This window comes from Pagrus major, chromosome 17, assembly GCF_040436345.1.
Source record: "Pagrus major chromosome 17, Pma_NU_1.0".
NCBI classification, from domain to species: domain Eukaryota; kingdom Metazoa; phylum Chordata; class Actinopteri; order Spariformes; family Sparidae; genus Pagrus; species Pagrus major.
This window is the reverse complement of record NC_133231.1, coordinates 5,082,614-5,100,040: the sequence shown is the minus strand read 5'-3', so window position 1 is coordinate 5,100,040 and position 17,427 is coordinate 5,082,614. Positions and strand designations below refer to the sequence as shown.

Sequence of the window (17,427 nt, the reverse complement as noted above, 5' to 3'; positions counted from 1 at the left end):
AGTTCAGCTGCATCGCCTATTTTCCAAGTACAATGGTGACCATACATATTGCAACAAAAACAGGGAGAAACTCGCAGCAATCACATTTACTGATGGTGGAAGAGCTCAGATCCTTTACTGAAGTAAAAGTAGCAATGCAATCGTATAGAAATATTCTGTGACCCGGGAATTTCCTGCATTCAAATGTTAACTTGAGTAAACGTACAAAAGTGTCAGCATCAACATATTCTTAAACTACCAAAAGTAAAAGGACTCATTATCCACAATTTCACATTTCATAAAAGGCATTAAAATTATTGATGTGCTAATATGTGAGCATCACTGTTGCAGCTGATAAAGTTGCTGATTTAAACTACTTTATATATTGCTGGGTAGCTTAACCAGTAATTATACATCATACTTTATTAGTTAACATATATTTTCTATTAATAATCAAAATTCGCAAAGTGGCTACTAACTAATGTTGTCAAATAAAAGTAAAAAGTAAAAAAAAAATCTTTCAAAATGTGGTGGAGTAGAAGAATAGAAGAAGAATAGAAGGAATAGAATAGAAGTTGCATAAAATGGAAATACTCCAGTAAAGTACCTCATAATGTTACTTAAACTGGCAATAGACACGTTGAAGTAAATGTTGATTGCACAATGTAATGACTGTAGAATAATGAAACCATCAGCACCTACATTGGTTCCCTATAAACCTTGCTATCACTGTATAGTTTTGTCTGCCACTGGGCACCCAGTTGCTCAGGAAAAGGAGGGTTAACTGGGGATGCATTTCTATTGTAGACTAAATAAGACATGATTTGCCCTGTGTTGTTGTTATTTGTGACTCTAAGGAAAATGGAAATAATCCAACTGTCTTTGCAACAGTAGCGCCAACAGTAATACCACTTGTAAACGCAAGGGGGGGGAATGTTGTCGGTTGCCACTTTAAGTACAATACTTGACTAAATGTTGCTTAAGATTGAAAAAATTCAGTAGCTTAATGAATGTATGTCTTTCCATTGTGATTCATTTCCTCTTTGTTGTGTTTCTGTCAGAGATCTGTGTCATCAGCGAACTAGAAGACCTGAGTGCCTCAGTAGATGTCCAGGATGTTTACACAAAGATCAAATGTAAAGTTGTCAGCTTCAACATCGACCACTACAGATGCAGGTACAGCACATCCTATACATGTTAACACATTTATGTATCAACGTATTTTTGGTAACCTTTAAGTCTGCAAGCAGGAATATTATGTCTAAATGTTATGGCACCAGGGGAGTCAGTGATAAAACTGGGACCCACCAGCTTGAGGACAGTCTATCCACCAGGTCACTCTGCTGCACCCAGACACACACTTGTCTAAACGCATACTTTCCACCAATACCACTAACCCTTTGTTTGTTTCTACTTCTCCTCATTTGGGTAATTTTTCAGATTATCACCTCAGCGTCACTGTCTTTCCAGACAGCTGTTGTGGCTGTGACCACAGACAGGCAGACAGACAGACAGATAGATCAACAGGACTAGACAAACGGGTTGAATGGGCCTTGGGCGGGCCCAACGCTGACTCACAACACAGAGGAGTTCAGTCAGTCCGTCAGTCGTTTTCTCTGAGCCTGCTGTGTCGGAATCGATTTGCAGAAACATTAACACGTTGTTAGGGGAGGAAAACCACCGGGCGATGTTCCACTGCATCCTTATGGTAATCTCTCCCCACGTCAAGTTCCAGTCAAAACGGGGTAATTTGGCTCCGGGCTCTGAAATTATGAGAGCACGTACTGCAGCATGGTGAAACTGAAGCTGTGACTAAATAATTCTTTTATGCGCTATATGCACATTCTTCCCATCAATTACATTTTCCTTTTCAATATCTAAATCATGATTTTTCCTGTAATTCTTCCTCCTTGCCTTGATCACATTCCTCAGAGATGAAATCAGCAGCTTGAGTGTGCACTGTGTACGTGCCTGAGGTCTTGCTCTGTTGGGAAGAGACCACTTAGCAGGAGGCAATTCGCCCTGTGTCTGTCTGAGGAGATAATGAAACAGTGCTCTATACTACTCCAGTATGTTGCATCTAGCAGACAAATGCGTGTTTGCAGTTCTGTGTGCCTACATGCCTCAGTACATACATTCCTATAAGTGCCTCCTCCTCTGATCGAGCCAGACAGAGTAAACGGGAGATGGACCTTTGTGGGCCCTTCGCCCATATTGAACCCCATCATTAACAATCAATGCTTTAACCACTGATATGTTAATGGATATTGACTCTGATCTGCCAGATTTTAAAATCACCTTAGCTGTGTCCTATACAGGTCACAGAGGGACTGGGGCGATCATCTTGGCTTTGAATCTGACTGTCTAGCAAGCTTCTCACAGACCTCCCTGCTTCACTGTAGTCAGATGATTTATATTCTGTCAGGCCACATGTGTTGCATACAGTAAGGAGTATCAGCTTAAGCCAGGACAACGTCAGTGGTTAGACAGTTTTAGAGCGTGAAGGTGTCGTGGGTCATTATATCACACTACTCTGCTCTCCACAGGTGTGTGTCCAATTACTTCTGAGACAGAGCCAACCTTAATCTTTTGAGTCGACCTCTATGCCTTCCTAAGTAGATAATGGGTCAATTTTCTCATTCTTAGGTTATTTCAGTTTAATGTGCATTTAACAACGTGGTCTCAACACATTTAAACCGACCAAAGTTCTGGCAGGCAGAAGCACTCTATCATCCAAGCCAGGTTACAGTCATGGCTGTTTAGGACACAGTGAAGGACCTCTGGGCTCCTGGCGCACTCTAATCTGTATCATCCACATATACAAGAGAGCCCACAGGGGTTGGAGTCCATATTAATCATTCTGAACAGATAATTGTGAGGTATTTCATCACCCAGCCCAGGTTATTTGTGTGCATTGGGTCAAATTAAATCAAGCTTGACAGAGAAAATGTCTCGTCTGGCCTTAGCTATCTCACTGCTGGAAAATGAATGGAAAGTTAGATAGGTCAGGCAAATATAGGAGGTGAAAACATAATTAAATCCCTGATTGTATCAAAATAGGAGGAGGACAAGAAAGGGTGGAGGAAGGAAGGAAAATGACAGAGTGGGAATATGAAATAGGTGGGCTTTGAACCCCGTAGGTGTGAGGCTCACTCATCACGGAGCAGTTGACGGGGATTAAATTGAAACATGGAAGCAAGACGTTGCTGGGTTAATTGGGTATTAAACTGTGTAGGGGGAAGTTTAGAAATTAGGAAGCGTCTTCTCCTCCTCATTACAGCGAAGTCTCCCCTAGCACAAGTGCACCTTCAGCTGTTCTGAAATGCACAGATGTCCCCTGATGAAGAAGTTCGGCCGGTGACAGTCCACCCTCATTCACACAGATTAGGGCTGATGTCTTCCAGCTGTTCTGAACCAAGTGTTTCAGAGAAAAGGATGACTGGATTGGAGCAGAGAAAGAGAGAAAAGAGAGGGATGATGGGAGAGATGAAGAGTTGTGGGCTGTGGGGGGTCCATATGTATTAGTCACTCTTACAGCTGAAAGGGGGAGATTACAAAGAGATATTCAAATAGAACACACACAGAAAGAGCTGACATATGCACACAAGATAATGATGCATGAAACACATGCAAATACATACACACTAACCAGTAGGCCTACTCCTTTCTCACTGAACTCCCAGTATTCGGGAAGGCAGTGATGAAGAGGGCAGAGAGGGGGGCATCAAAGAAATGATGAAGATGGTGTTGAACCATTGTGTGAACCATTTTGCCATATGTGTGATGTGCATGATTGTAAATTGTAGAGCAACTGTAATAATGCTTTGCTTGTATATGTCTATATGTGTTTTATATACAGTAGATTTAGTGATTGTGTTGCTCTACATTGAGACTGATACTTGTTGTGACTTCATGTTAACTTCTTCTGATTTCTGCTTAACAGGTACTTTACGGATGGCCTCAACAAAACATAATAGTCAAATGTTGCAAAAAAATATCATGCACCACCATCATTTTTGTTTATATACAATTTCCCTCAGTAAATAAATGTGTTGCATTTTTATTAAATGTGAAAGTGCTAGTCTAAGTCTAAAATTCAATAAGAATGATATTTTTTCATACTTAATTTGCCTGCATTGAAGTTTCCGTCCATGCCTCCAGGCTGCTGAAAGTATGATAAAAATGTTACTATTAGCCTGTGGTCCACTTATCTAAATGCAATTTTGTAACTACTGTTGCTACTAAAGAGATAATATCAGTTCCTTCCACAACATTATGAGTAGTGCCAGATGCCCGAGTTAAAGCTTGGCCTTGTGTGTCTCTCCAGGCCAGGGCAGGGCTGGCACTCTGGTCACTATGAAGGACTCATTCTGCAGTGCAAGGAGACAGCTGTGGTGAGGCCTCTGCCTGTCCCAAAACCAGCCGTAGCAGCCTTAGGCCTGTATATACTGTGCCTCTGCCACTCTGCTGCTCCTAATCAAGGCCCCTCATCTCTGCTCATGCTGGACAGACAGGAAAATAAAGACAAAACAATTGTTCTGGTCATAATAGAGGGTGCCCACATATGAAATATTTTGATACACCTTAAAATATTCCTGGCAACAGAAAAAAAATTACAAATACATTATATTTATATTATGAGATTCCCCTGTCTTTCCAGTGTCTCTGATTGACTAAATAATCAAGCCAATGTAATCTGGTAACAGCCATTCTTCTCTCTCTCTCTGTGTGTGTGTGTGTGTGTGTGTGTGTGTGTGTGTGTGTGTGTGTGTGTGTGTGTGTGTGTGTGTGTGTGTGTGAGTGTGTGTGTGTGTGTGTGTGTGAGTGTGAGTGTGAGTGAGTGAGTGAGTGAGTGAGTGAGTGAGTGAGTGAGTGACAGAGAGAGGGGGGGGGGGGAACTACAACATGGGCCTCCATTCTCTCGTTGATGAAATCTTATTCTGGTGATGGTCTTATACTGATACCTACAGAATGAAAATGTGTTGGATAGAGTACAGTAAACATTAATTAACCAAAGAATCTACACTAGCTGAAATTATTTAAAGTATTCTTCTCAGCGTTTAAGCGTGAAGCATTTTAAGAGCCTGTAAACTGTACTTTTTTCCATCAAAACACAGCTCATCCCAGATTTAACAGTCGCTTCAGTGTGCTTATTACTGGATCGTATAAGGCCATTCCACAATATTTCAGCTGATTCAAGCTGGTGCAACTTCCTGTGGTTTTAATCACTTTACTCATAATTTTTCCAAAATTATCTTAAAGTTTCCTTCTTTTCTGTCTTTTCTTCTGTATTTCTTGCTTCTTACCTTCTCTGTCCCTTTTGGCATCTACTTTCCCTTTCTCCCTCCTCCTTCCCTCTCTTCACCTCCAGTATGGAGGAGGGTGATCGGAGCTCAGGCAGCTGTGGAGGAGTGGTCCTGTCTTGCACTGACAAGCTGAACAGACGCACTGTGTTGGTTCGACCCGTCAGCAAGCAAGACACTTTCAGCCACTTCTCTGGCTTTTTCCCTCCTGTAAGAATCCAGCTCTTCTCCTTTTCAATTGACTCTGCTTAACCTCCATTAACAGTGGCTTAAAAGCGATCTGTGTGCTCCTCAGAGATAATTCAGAAGCCAGGGCTTAAATTTGCTTTAAAACATTTGTAGTTTTGCCTAGAAATCTTCTACATGTGCTAAACAGTAATCAAAGTAACAATCATGAATTGATCAAATTAATCACATAAAGCTCTAAATGAAAACACCACTATGGGTTATATAACACACTTGATCTCTGAGGAGATTTTTTTTTTTTTATGTGTTTACATTTTGTTACAGAACTCCCAAAAGGGTGCGGATTTTACGCTTTTAGAAAATTCTCAGCAATTAAATTCTCTCATTAGCAGTCCACTGTTACTGGATGTTTTTTTAGACTTTACCCTGATGTCCTAAACAGATCTGTCTTTCTCTTAGTCATGCAACATTTGGAGTTTATTTTTCTTATACTAAATGGGTATTTCACTGATTTTCACCCTGTATTTGCTTTCCAAATGACGCATAAGATTGAAGGCTTTTCTGATAAATCAGAAATAATTCAGCCTCAGTAGACAGCTGCAGTTTTAAATTGGTTTCCTAAGAATTTATACATCCCATAAAGGGGGCTGATGTGCAGATCTGGTCTAAATTACTGCACAGAATATGAATCAATTTTCTCAAGATCCCCCTTTTTAGCTAGTAGCTTCAGCATGGCCTCTTTTCTTTTTAATTGTATGACTCAAGGGCAGATTTATTTATTTTTTGGTTGAGGTTAAGTCTTTCCTGAAGTGCAATGGATAATTTTTAACCTGGCTTTCCAAACTCCATATATAATTTTTTTATGTAAAAGTTTCAAGAATGATCTGTATTGAATTACATCCCTTCACTCAAAAGACAATTAACTAACCCTAAAATATTGACTTTAATTATTTTAATTACCTGTAAATGTTCCATCTTATTCAATTACATAAGTCCAATTTAAAGGATCGCATTTAATTCCAAGTTTTTCTATCATGTTGAGTCAATGTGTATGAATTAAATAACTAGATGTGTGATTTTTGTCACAGGAGACAGAATAACCAATTTGAACTGTATTATTTTTATGTATGATACCTGATTAATAAACACATTAAAAAACACGTAATGTTTATGTAGAAGTTCCCCTCGACTTTGTACATAACAATTGAATAAACACATAAAGTTTATGTATAAGTCTGCATTCATTTATTTTAATCAAACTAAGTTGTTAAATTTATTCACATTGTTACAACATTAAAGAAAAACTTTGCATTAAATGACTCTCCATATTAAATTCATGGAATAAAATTTAATGAAAAAATGTACATGTAATTAAAATACTTAATACTCAACATTTTAGGCATAATTATTTTTTTAATTGTATCTGGCTATCGTTCAACTAATTGTTGAATGGAAGGATGATATTCATATGTCACTTTTAGCCAGGCTTAACTCTCATCCAAGAAATCAGACCAAAATAAAACTGAATAGGTAAAGTTTAGTCTGCCCTTGCTCTGTGTAATAAAACCTATCATCAGTGTGATTTGTCCTATCTTACCACTGTCCAGACCGCAGCCAAGGTCCTGGAGGGCTCTCACCAGCAGCACGGCTTCCTGTCCATCACCTACACCCAGGCTGTCACCAAAAATGTCCGTCACAAACTCACCACCCGACAAGAGCGGCAAACACGCAGCAGTGCTACCACTGCCAGTCAGCGGGTGACCTCTGATCCTCTGGCAGACAGCTCTCCGCAGTACCTGAGAGAAATCCTGCTCACAGCCCAGCCCTTCGATGTGGTGCTATTCTGTCCCTTATTGGCTACTGTAGCAGGGGTGTTCCAGGTAGAAGACAAGTGTCTGACAGATCCTATAACTGTGTAGTATGTCAAAGCTTGACCCATATGAAGAATCAGTGACGAAACAGCTTGCATGAATAAGTGTTGATATTGAAAACAATGGTTTTAGATTAATTTTGCAGTAATTTGCAATGAATTCTGTGTGGTAGGCTACTCCATGATGATGATTTACTTTTTTGTTATTTGAACCAGTCATTAAAACAGTGAAACTTATCACGATCAAGATCTTCTGGATTAATTGTTTATGAATGTATGTATTTATGTTGGCTTTATGTATTTTCAGGCTACAGTACCAAGACGCTACAGAGAGCGTGGAAAGTCAGCAGGTCAGCCGATGAGAAGCCACACGCTGACCTCTCGGTGTTTGCCTCTCATCTACATTAACACCAGTGTGATCAGGGTCTTCTCCCCCAGAGCACAAGACAAGCACACAGCATCAGGTCAGAGAACTACTTGTTGCTTTGGAACACACACACTTGGGTTTTCACATGGAAAAGTTTACAACAATTGGACAGTGTTTTGTCACAAGCGGTGTCTTAGATTCTTCAGGTCTGTGGTGCCTGTATAAGTCCCTGTCATGGCCAACCAGACATAGCAGGGCTGCCACACTGGTATGCAGAGACATTACTCAGACAAATAGTTGACCACAGTTATATACACTCCTACAGAATATAAAGTGTCACAGTGTCTTGTTTTGTCTGCTAGTAGTAATGACTAATAGTGGTAAGTTTGTATAAACATATTGACTGTTTACAGTATATGTGTAATATATGCACTCTTTATTCAGTGTATTGATTTTTTGTGTGTCCCAGTAGATTTCCATGTGAAAAAAGAGGACACCTTGGTGTTAAAGCTGGGCTCACTCAGCATGGCTCCTCAGGCTGACAACCCCCTGACCCGCACTGTGCTGCGAAAAGACATCTACCAGTAAGACCAACTATAATCACTCACACATTAATGATATTTACCCAGACTCAGACCATGGGAGTTTTGCCGGGTTTACACATCCACTCTTAAACCTCCTGAACTGCTTGCAGGCTCATCGAGGCCACCCTGATTATTTCAATGATGTCTGATTTTTAGTTAAAATTTGGATGATTACGTCAGTACTTTCCAAGCACGAGCACAATCGCCAATGAGAGAGGCATCCTGGAGCAGCTGATGTCAAGGAGCAGTAAACATTCTCTCCTTTGAGGATAACTAGCATACTAGCATTGACAGATATTAAAATGAACAGCTAAGATCTCACCTCCAGTTCTCGCTGAAGAATAGGCAGCACATGTTGACCGCTTCTCCCCAACAATTTCATCCAGAGTCCTTTAACTTTAACTTCACTGCAAAGCAATACAACAGCATGTTGTTGTACCACTTCAGTCTCCATTTTGTTAACATCTGCTCATCACGTGAGATCATGTGAGGTGGTGCACAATAATCTGAACAATGTCCGTGTTCATTTGACTGCCACAATGACGTGTGTGATGCGCCATTATTTTCACATCTTGTAGTGTGTGCATGTTTGAGAGAAGAACGTCTGATTTCGAAATCGGTTAGGATTTTAAAACTCCTGTAGTCTGAGCCCAGCTTCAGCCAATCAGTACATGCTTCCCAATAACATCCATTGAGCAGCCTGTTAATTGAGTCTTTATTTAAAAATGTGCTATTTCTCTATTTCTCTTCTGTTTGCACACACTCTATTCTTATCATATCTTATTCGTACCATATGATGTGCAAGACATTTCAGTCAACCTCAAAATCTTTACAGACTTAAACTGCCGGCTCCGACCCTTCTGTTATTAAATTGTATCAGACTCACACAGTTATATCACATTCTGCATGAAAAAACACACTGCTGGTAGTATTAGACCACCAAAAAACTTGCTGTTTGACTACAGGTCATTAAGGGTGCTACTCAAATTTGTCTGACCTCAAGTCACACTTCATAAAACCTGTTGTGAGGCAAGTGTTTTTTGGTGTCTGTGTGTCGGAGCTTGTGTGCATTCATATGTGAATGTGATTTTGTGTCCTCATGATGTTTGCTGTCTCATGGGAAGTTTTTAGTGTACAGCGGGTGATAGCGCCACATTGTGGTTAAGCTGCCCTAGCAATGACAGAGAGCAATGAGTGACACCTTGGGGGTCCGCTGGGCCCTCCAGCTGAAACACAAGACTGTTGACACAAGCCCCCCATGCCATGTGGATCAAAGCAGCGAGGCAGGGAAAATCTTGACTTCTGAGGGAAATGGCTCTGCGCAAAACACATTTTCCTGCTATAGGCAGCTAAGAGAATCTGGATTGTGTCATAGCTGCCTCGAAACCGCAGCCCCTCGGTGTGAGAGTGTGTGTGTGTGTGTTTCTGTGTGAGCAGTTGTGTGAATGGGCAGATATGGAGCTGGCAAACACATGTAATGAGGGAGATAAAAGTGGTGCCAAATGCTTTGTGCAGCTGCAAGTGAGATGTGAGCTGACACAAGACGTGGAGAAGAGGGAAAAAAGAAGAAGGTAGACAACATAAGGGTATGAGAGGCCACTTTAGGCTTCTTTGCTGCCTTCAGCTGGTAGAAGTGTCACATGCAGAAAGATTGCAGGGAGCAGGGAGGCAGAGGGGGTCTTGGCCTATGAGCATGTCTGCTTGTAACCATCGAAGGAAAGATGGAGGGGACTCCCACACTGTCCAATATTGTCCACATTTCTTCCAGAGTACCTAAGCTGTCTCCCTCCACACAGTCTCTCATTTACTTGTTTGATGTATTGGAGCAAAGATGGTATTGATCAGTAACCATAGCTACTGTTTTTGAGGGAGTTTTGGCATGTTTCTTTTATCCCAACTACTTTCACACAGTGTACTGTGCTAAAAAAGAGCTTTGTTTTGATACAAGTTAGTACAGCTAATGGGATGTAACTACTCTGTTTCCATGGAAACTGTGCCCAGATTTATTTTGTTGACATGTTGGCCATGTTGTTATCATGTCAGATGATAAATGATGATCTTGTGGGCTTGGAAAATAATCTGGAGTTTTTCTCAGTCTTTCTGCCCAAAAACCAGTGAGACCAGCCATGCAATTTCACTCCATATTGGCCAGTAATGTTCTTCCTCTGGTAGTTAGAGGATTGGTGGCTATGTGGCTGTGGTGCCCTCATTTGCTCATACACACAGACTGCCTCGCACGGCGCTCCACCCTGGCGTGACACACGCTACCATGTAGCCCTCTACACATAAGCGTGCAATATACACAGTCAAGCACACATCACAAATGCAGTAACTTGACATGCAGTCATACATTCACATGCCAAATGTGAAATAAACAAAACCACATACTGGACATGCGCACACATAAAATACAAATATACATACTCTGTCACAAACACTAGCAGGAGGCATGTCCATGTGTACAAACACATCCACATTCACACACCCCCTTGTTCTCTGCACACAGAAGCCAAGAGTCACCACTTCCCTCTCTGCAGTGAAACCCAGGAATTATGACAAACCACTCTCTGTGTTCATTCTTCTATTCCTAACCATGCATTATCCTCACCACCTTCCCTGTTCACATCTGCCCTCCAATTTAGGATGATCACACTTCTGAGTCACATGATTGATAACCCTGAGATCAGGGACTTGTTGACATACCATTACCAAGCACCATTACGGGCTTTATCTGTGCTGAGTTCTACTGCTTGTAGGCTCCCCCAAGTCGCGCAGAGAAAGTCATGGTGAAAGTCTGTAATCGTGCAAACCAATGTGTGTTTACAATCTATAACCAACTGTGGCTATAGGAAGAAATATGTCTTTGAGTGCCAGTAGCCATTTACTGCAATTCTGTTTAAAGCCCACCACTAATTACATCCGTTGTCATAATTGAATGACTGATCTAAGCACCCATGCTGTTATTGTCTACTGTACATGAAATGATTGCCTCACCATGTCTTTTACCATGATTTACTGTAATGCCACCCTGGAAGAGAAGACAGGAGTGAAGGCTAAAATAGCAAGCATGTGCAAACATCCTGATGGAGCATATCTTGATACTGCTCAGCTAACACCGTCTCTGACACACTTCAAAGCTCCTCAGCTTCCCTTTCAGCCTCCACATTTCCAGGATACATTGTGTATTTATCATTTAAAGTAGATAGATTTCTTCAAAGAATGTAAAATAAACCCGCTTGACTGTAAAGCGGTAGAGCTACGATGTTATCCACCACCAGGTTCATTTGGTAACAATTAACACCGTTCCATGTGATCATGTGATGTTGAATTTCATTTTCCTTAAGGAGTGGGTCCCCAGCGGCTTCGCCACTAAGCAGGAATTATGACATAGAGCTGCAGGCTTCCCCCTTCTCTCCCTCTCCACCTTCAGCTACAAGGCCGCTGTCAATTTGCACAGCTGAAATCATTTTCCTGTCTTGAAAAAGCGGGCTTTTTCCAACTACATGAGCGTCGGCCCAGGGAATGTCCAGCATGCATTCAGCCCTGACTTTCTTGTGGTTTAGGCCCTCTGTAAAATCTCACAGATCTTTTACTCCCTACTCCGATTTTCTCTCATTCTTTCTGTTTCTCTCCCCTTTTTCCAATGAGACTTTTTTTTCACTTATGGAACACAATTGAAAGCTTCTCATATGCTGCGGTAAATGGGGGCCACTCTTTTAAGTGCCATGTGGAGACTGCGTGTCCCTATTTAAGTACATGGATTTGCATGTTGGGATTTCTAGGTGTGAGAGATAAACATTTTTTAAATTTGTCAATATCCTGGCCTTATGATTGAGTTTTTTATCAACTCTAAATTTAGATTAAAACTTTATTTTCAATTTTAATTACATGAAATACGTATTTATTGATAAGACTGATATCCAATTACTGATGATTCTCTAATTCCCTTGCCTAATTGCCTAACAGTGAGTGATGTTGTGCAGATCAATTAGTCATTAAAAATGACTTTTTTGACTTTTCAATACTATATCGCTAACCAGAAATTAAATCAGATATTTTTGGTTGCCTTCTTTCATTTGTGGATACAATTTTGATTGATACTTTAAAACAAATAAAATATAGTAAAATACATATAAAGCAACTAAAGCACCATTTTTATATTTCCCATAATATATGCACGTTTTTTTCTTAGGTTTTGGTTGTTAAAACATTTATGGATTTTAAAGTTTTATTTGCCACCAATGCAAAGCTATAACACGACACAATGAGCCTTTGGGTTCAGACACCTTTAAACCCATGTCCATAGATCTGACAAGACTTTTGGTTGAAGCAAACACTAACTCTGACTCAGTGTTAGAATATAGAGAGACTTTGGATCTACAAGGCAGCTCTCTTAATTCATTTGTAACAAGAAGACGGGTGATGTCAACAGTTGCTTTAAGTGAAAAAATATATTTATATCAAATAAGCGGAGAAAGTTTAAATAATGAAAGATTTACTTAACCTTAACCTGCCATGTGTGTTGTGTTTCTATATGTTTCTACATATGTGTGTGTGTGTGTGTGTGTGTGTGTTTGTGCACGCGTACGTGTGTTTGTGTCTTAAAATATCCTGCACATTTCCCGACATGCCCACACCTAGATGACACAGCTCTAGATTCCATCACATGCTCTGTTACCTCATGGTCTGTCCAAGGGAGACTCAGGGAGCATCCCGCTGCTGCAAAATATGTTTTTTGTGTTTTTGTTTTGATCAGTGCACATGCCTCTATCTCTATGGTAACGGCAGAGAAGGCTGCTGTGTCAGTGGTGATGCAGAGCCAAGTCAACATGATGTGGCTGTATCAGTGGTCTATTTCACCCCCTTCTCCTTTGTCTTTTTCTCACACACTTTCAGAATATGTCTGCTCTTATATTGTCGGGGTTTTTTTTATCCATCCCCCTTTTTCTCCCTATTTTTTTTACTCTTCCCACATTTGTTTATGGTGTTGATCACCTTATCTACCTCTATGAAATATAACTTCCCTCATCACCCAACTTATTATTCTTATTTCCTCCACATTTCTTTCTTTCTTCTCTCCTGCCTTCCGTCCTTCCGTCTTTCACTCTCCCTAACTTTCTTGTTAAATGTAGCTGTCTCTTCCTCTTTTGTATTTCCTTTCTTTCTTCTTTTACCCTTCTATAATATCATCACTCTTCTCCTCTTTTTCCACTCTTTCCTACTCTTTCTTCTTGGCTGTAGTACATGTATATTTGATGTCATATAGTGTCTAATATGAATACTTCCATCCATTACTTTCCTTCTTTCTCACCTTCTGCTGTCCTTTTTATCCCCACATGTTTTTATTTTTCCTCTCTGTGTCTCCATGTGTATTTGTTATTTCCTTTTCCTCTCCGTCACTCCAGTGTTGGTTAGACTGGTCCCAGTCCCAGCATACTGTGGTCAGTAAGCAAGCCCCTTATTGCTGTTGAATAGCTGCCTGGTTAAGCCCACATATATGTCCTAATAAGTGGTTGTGATGGGGATCTCCCCTCCACAGATAAACACAGCCTGTTGAAGCTGGGACACTGCCTGTTACTAATAAAATTCCCTGGCAGTACGTTATATGCACCCCTCTCCCGTAGTAACATCCTTGCCATTACTGTGTATGTGTGGATATAGAGATAGAGAAAGGTGGGAGAGAGGTGTAGTACTCTTCCCTACTACCTAACAGTAAGTGATTTACATGGTCAGAAACATTTGGGAGTTATTTCTATTTGTCTTTTAAATGGATCCATATATTTTGTTATATTCATTTATCAGAATTAGGAATTGGTTTGGCTGATAACCTCTACAACAAAGACAAACCTCTGTACTTCTGACATGCTATTAAACCAAGAATTAACTATGTAAGTTGTGGTAAACTGTCACTCTGTAGATAACATGTTATTTGTGGGAACTGTGTGTGATGCAGATTTCAAAAACAGCTTCCATAACATATAATCAGTAATTATGACATAACAATTTAATTACACAACCACTTAACCATATAGTATATAGTGTGTACTGTAGATAGATAAATGGAAAGAATTCTGTAGAGCTCAGTGGGCTTGTTTACTACAAACACTTTATTCACAGGGCGTCAGATGTCTCCTCTAGTCACTGTTTGTTTATGCAGGAGTAGCAGAAGTAGTATTTCTATTTTTATTAGTTTGAGGCAGGAGTGAAGGCAAGGTGTGGAATAAAGCTGCTTAAAGGCCCTCAGCACATCAGCTCTGTTCAAAGGTGCAGACCTGTCACAGCATCAGCAGTCACCTCAGTAAATTCACCACCGGTCACTGGGGTTCACATACTGCTGCTGCTGCTGTGCTAGTAGTAGGATTAGGAGATCCTGCGAGATTTATGCATTATAATCTCTTGTCCTCACATCGGGGTAAAACGCTGAATGATTCTCTCAAGTGTATGACAGCTGATGCGCTCTCACTTTCTTTTCTTTTCATATGAAATGCCATTCTCTTTTTCTGCTCTCAGCATGTCCCCCTCTTTTCTTGTCTTCCCCCTCATCTTTCTTTTCCTCATAAAACCCAAAGTTCCCAGCAAATGATTCATTAGATGCTTCAGTGCACACTTGCCTCATCACTCACTTTAGTCGGCTGCCAAGTGCCCCATTTCCCCGTTTGTTTACACCAGCAAAAAGTGCGCCGGCTTTGCTTCGCTGCCGCAGCGGAGGGGAAGAGCTGCTCGGGCCACACACAGTGACACCCAGGACCTACACTTATATATACTGATTTAGGAGTTGCTTTAAAAACTTCCCTGGCTGCAGAGCAGGTTTAATGATAAACTCCTTTCAGAGGCAATGATGGCAATAATCATAATATCTGTATTACAAAACTAAAAGAACTCATAAGTATGATCTTTCTAGCTGCTGCGCAGAACAGCATGAATGATGAGGAGCATTTATACATAAGTGAACATTTTTGACCAAAATTCAGTTTTATAATAGTACTGTTAAAAGGACCTATGTTGTACAACTTCTTAGTTATTCCCTGCTAGCGTAGTGCATTTCTAGACAGTGCTTTGAATATGCAGAGTAGCATTTTAGAACAGTAAAAGTGGTGTCAGTGGGGATTACCCAGCCAGACATGACCCATTTAAAGTTTAAAGTTCTCTTTATCTATTTTGGTCTTTCCTTTTTCAGGCTTTTAAAATATAATCAGAGGATCTTACTTCTCTAGTCTACACTCTTGCTATTCTAAATTTTGTCTTTTTGTGAAAATGTGCCAGTGTGTCATTAACACAGAACTGTGGGAGAAACCAGACCAACTTAGTAAATCTCTTTAATTGCATCGGTCCGTTTTTGGCTAACTAGTTGTTCTGATCTTTTAGTTGGTTCATGTGTGTATACTGATGTCATTACTGCCTCTCTTATGGATGTGATTTAAATATATATTATCACAGCATTCCCCTTTGATACTACATGATTGAGTGAGAGTAGTTTCAGTGCGTTAAAGACAAATGTTTAGTAATCATAATCTAATTAAGTTGTCATTATAAGCTTTTAGGGCAGAAAAGGGGAAATGGCACTGAGCCATGATAGTTTGTTGAACATGAGCCTGCCAGCAGAGGAGCCCTATAGCAGACCCACCCAGCAGTCAAACAGAGGTAAAGTGGCTAATAGTGTGCAAGATTTCATCAACAAGAATGCCTCTGAGTGCTCCTGAGGCCCGGCTTCATTCCTATTGTGCTCGTTTTGGTACTGGGAGGCTGAGGAAAGAGACGTCCAAGTGAGATGATTAGAGCAAGACCTTTCTTGGTCAATTGTAAATCATTTAGCACCATTTGTTTCTCCCCCTTTCTTTTAACCCTCTCTTCTACTCCTTTCTTTTACTCCCTCTCTTCATGTTCTCCCTCTCATCTACAGAGAAAGAAGATAAAATAAGCAGGGATTGGAGGGTCAGCCAGAATAAACATTGTTTTTTGTCAGTCCAGCAAATGAACCACCTGGTGCTGGTAAACACAGCGGACATATTTCACATTGCCCTGACACTCAGGATTAATGCAACATCAAGTTGTTTTAAAAATGGGGAGAGCCTCTACCCGAAGTAAATCAGACGCCCCCTTTTATTAAAGTTTGCCCCGGAATTTATGTTTGGAATAGGACAGGATAAGCTGCGCAGAGCCGACAGATGAGACTTCGGAGGTTGGAAGTTCGGAAGGGCTCATGTTGAAACAGCCCTAAGACAACGTGTCGTAATGTGAACAGGAAGTTTAGACTCAGCCACTGAATACTGCTGTGGCTTTGAGGTGGATTATTTCACCTTTTTTCCCTTAACATAAAGTGATATTTGTCGTTCTTTTCTGTGGGAACCAGTGTGATGGATAGATTTCTCTGCCTCCCTGATGATACAGCGAACATATCATATGACGCAAGCTGATTTCCTGGAGGGGGAGAAAATGTCATTTGCCTCTACAGCCCAAAGAGAGAAGGGAAGACTTGGTTTGTGTTTGCCGAGCTCATGTTACAAGCGAGAGGAGTGGAAAAGTGATGAATGTAAGTGGATTTGATCTTTAATCTCTGAACCAGAGTACCTGACCACTGTGTTCAATCAAGCCAACCACTCCGTGGAAGCTATCAGTCTTCTTCAGTGTGTACTCCACTGTCCACCAGCTGTCCCTCTTTCTATCCAGTTAGAGGCCCTCCAGCAGATTAATACAAGCAGAATTCACATGAATACTGAATAAAATCAATGATTTATAGCTGCATCTATTTACCGATATATCATATTGTATCTTTATCATCTCATTTTCTCTCCCTCTAATTCCACTTATCCATCATTTGAGGGCTTTTGACCGCAGCTCTACACTTTGTGTTTAGTCGACAGTGTCTTGTGCTGTATATGAGTAGGGAGCTGTATACAGCGTCTTGTGTGCTGTGTTGTGGTGTCTGCTGACTTCTGTGTACAGCCTGTGGTTCATTCCATAAATATCTGTGGCCTCTGTGATGTTATTCTCAGGCTCTCTGCTCTGTGAGAAGATTGCACCACAACACTTGTATTCCTCGGCCTGCAGTTAGAGGTTTAGGGGGATTAGGAGGGAGAAAACCCCAGCCTTGGCCCTGCTATACATTTTTATGGCCATTTTAATGCATACGATTCCAAT

The 17,427-nt window shown here is 40.7% G+C and overlaps 1 protein-coding gene across 3 annotated transcripts in view; it reads left to right on the top strand.

Annotated features, from left to right (window-relative positions):
* The window catches only part of LOC141011735 (intermembrane lipid transfer protein VPS13B-like), a 353,303-nt gene that overhangs the window by 195,882 nt on the left and 139,994 nt on the right, over positions 1–17,427 (top strand). For 2 of the 3 annotated variants that reach the window (XM_073484997.1, XM_073484995.1), the window contains exons 27-31: positions 1,041–1,155; positions 5,351–5,492; positions 7,076–7,348; positions 7,646–7,802; positions 8,178–8,289. In XM_073484997.1, the coding sequence (XP_073341098.1) occupies positions 1,041–1,155; positions 5,351–5,492; positions 7,076–7,348; positions 7,646–7,802; positions 8,178–8,289 (799 nt within the window). Of the gene's footprint in view, positions 1–1,040; positions 1,156–4,306; positions 4,374–5,350; positions 5,493–7,075; positions 7,349–7,645; positions 7,803–8,177; positions 8,290–17,427 lie in introns of all 3 variants that reach the window. The other variant, XM_073484996.1, reaches the window with a different exon arrangement.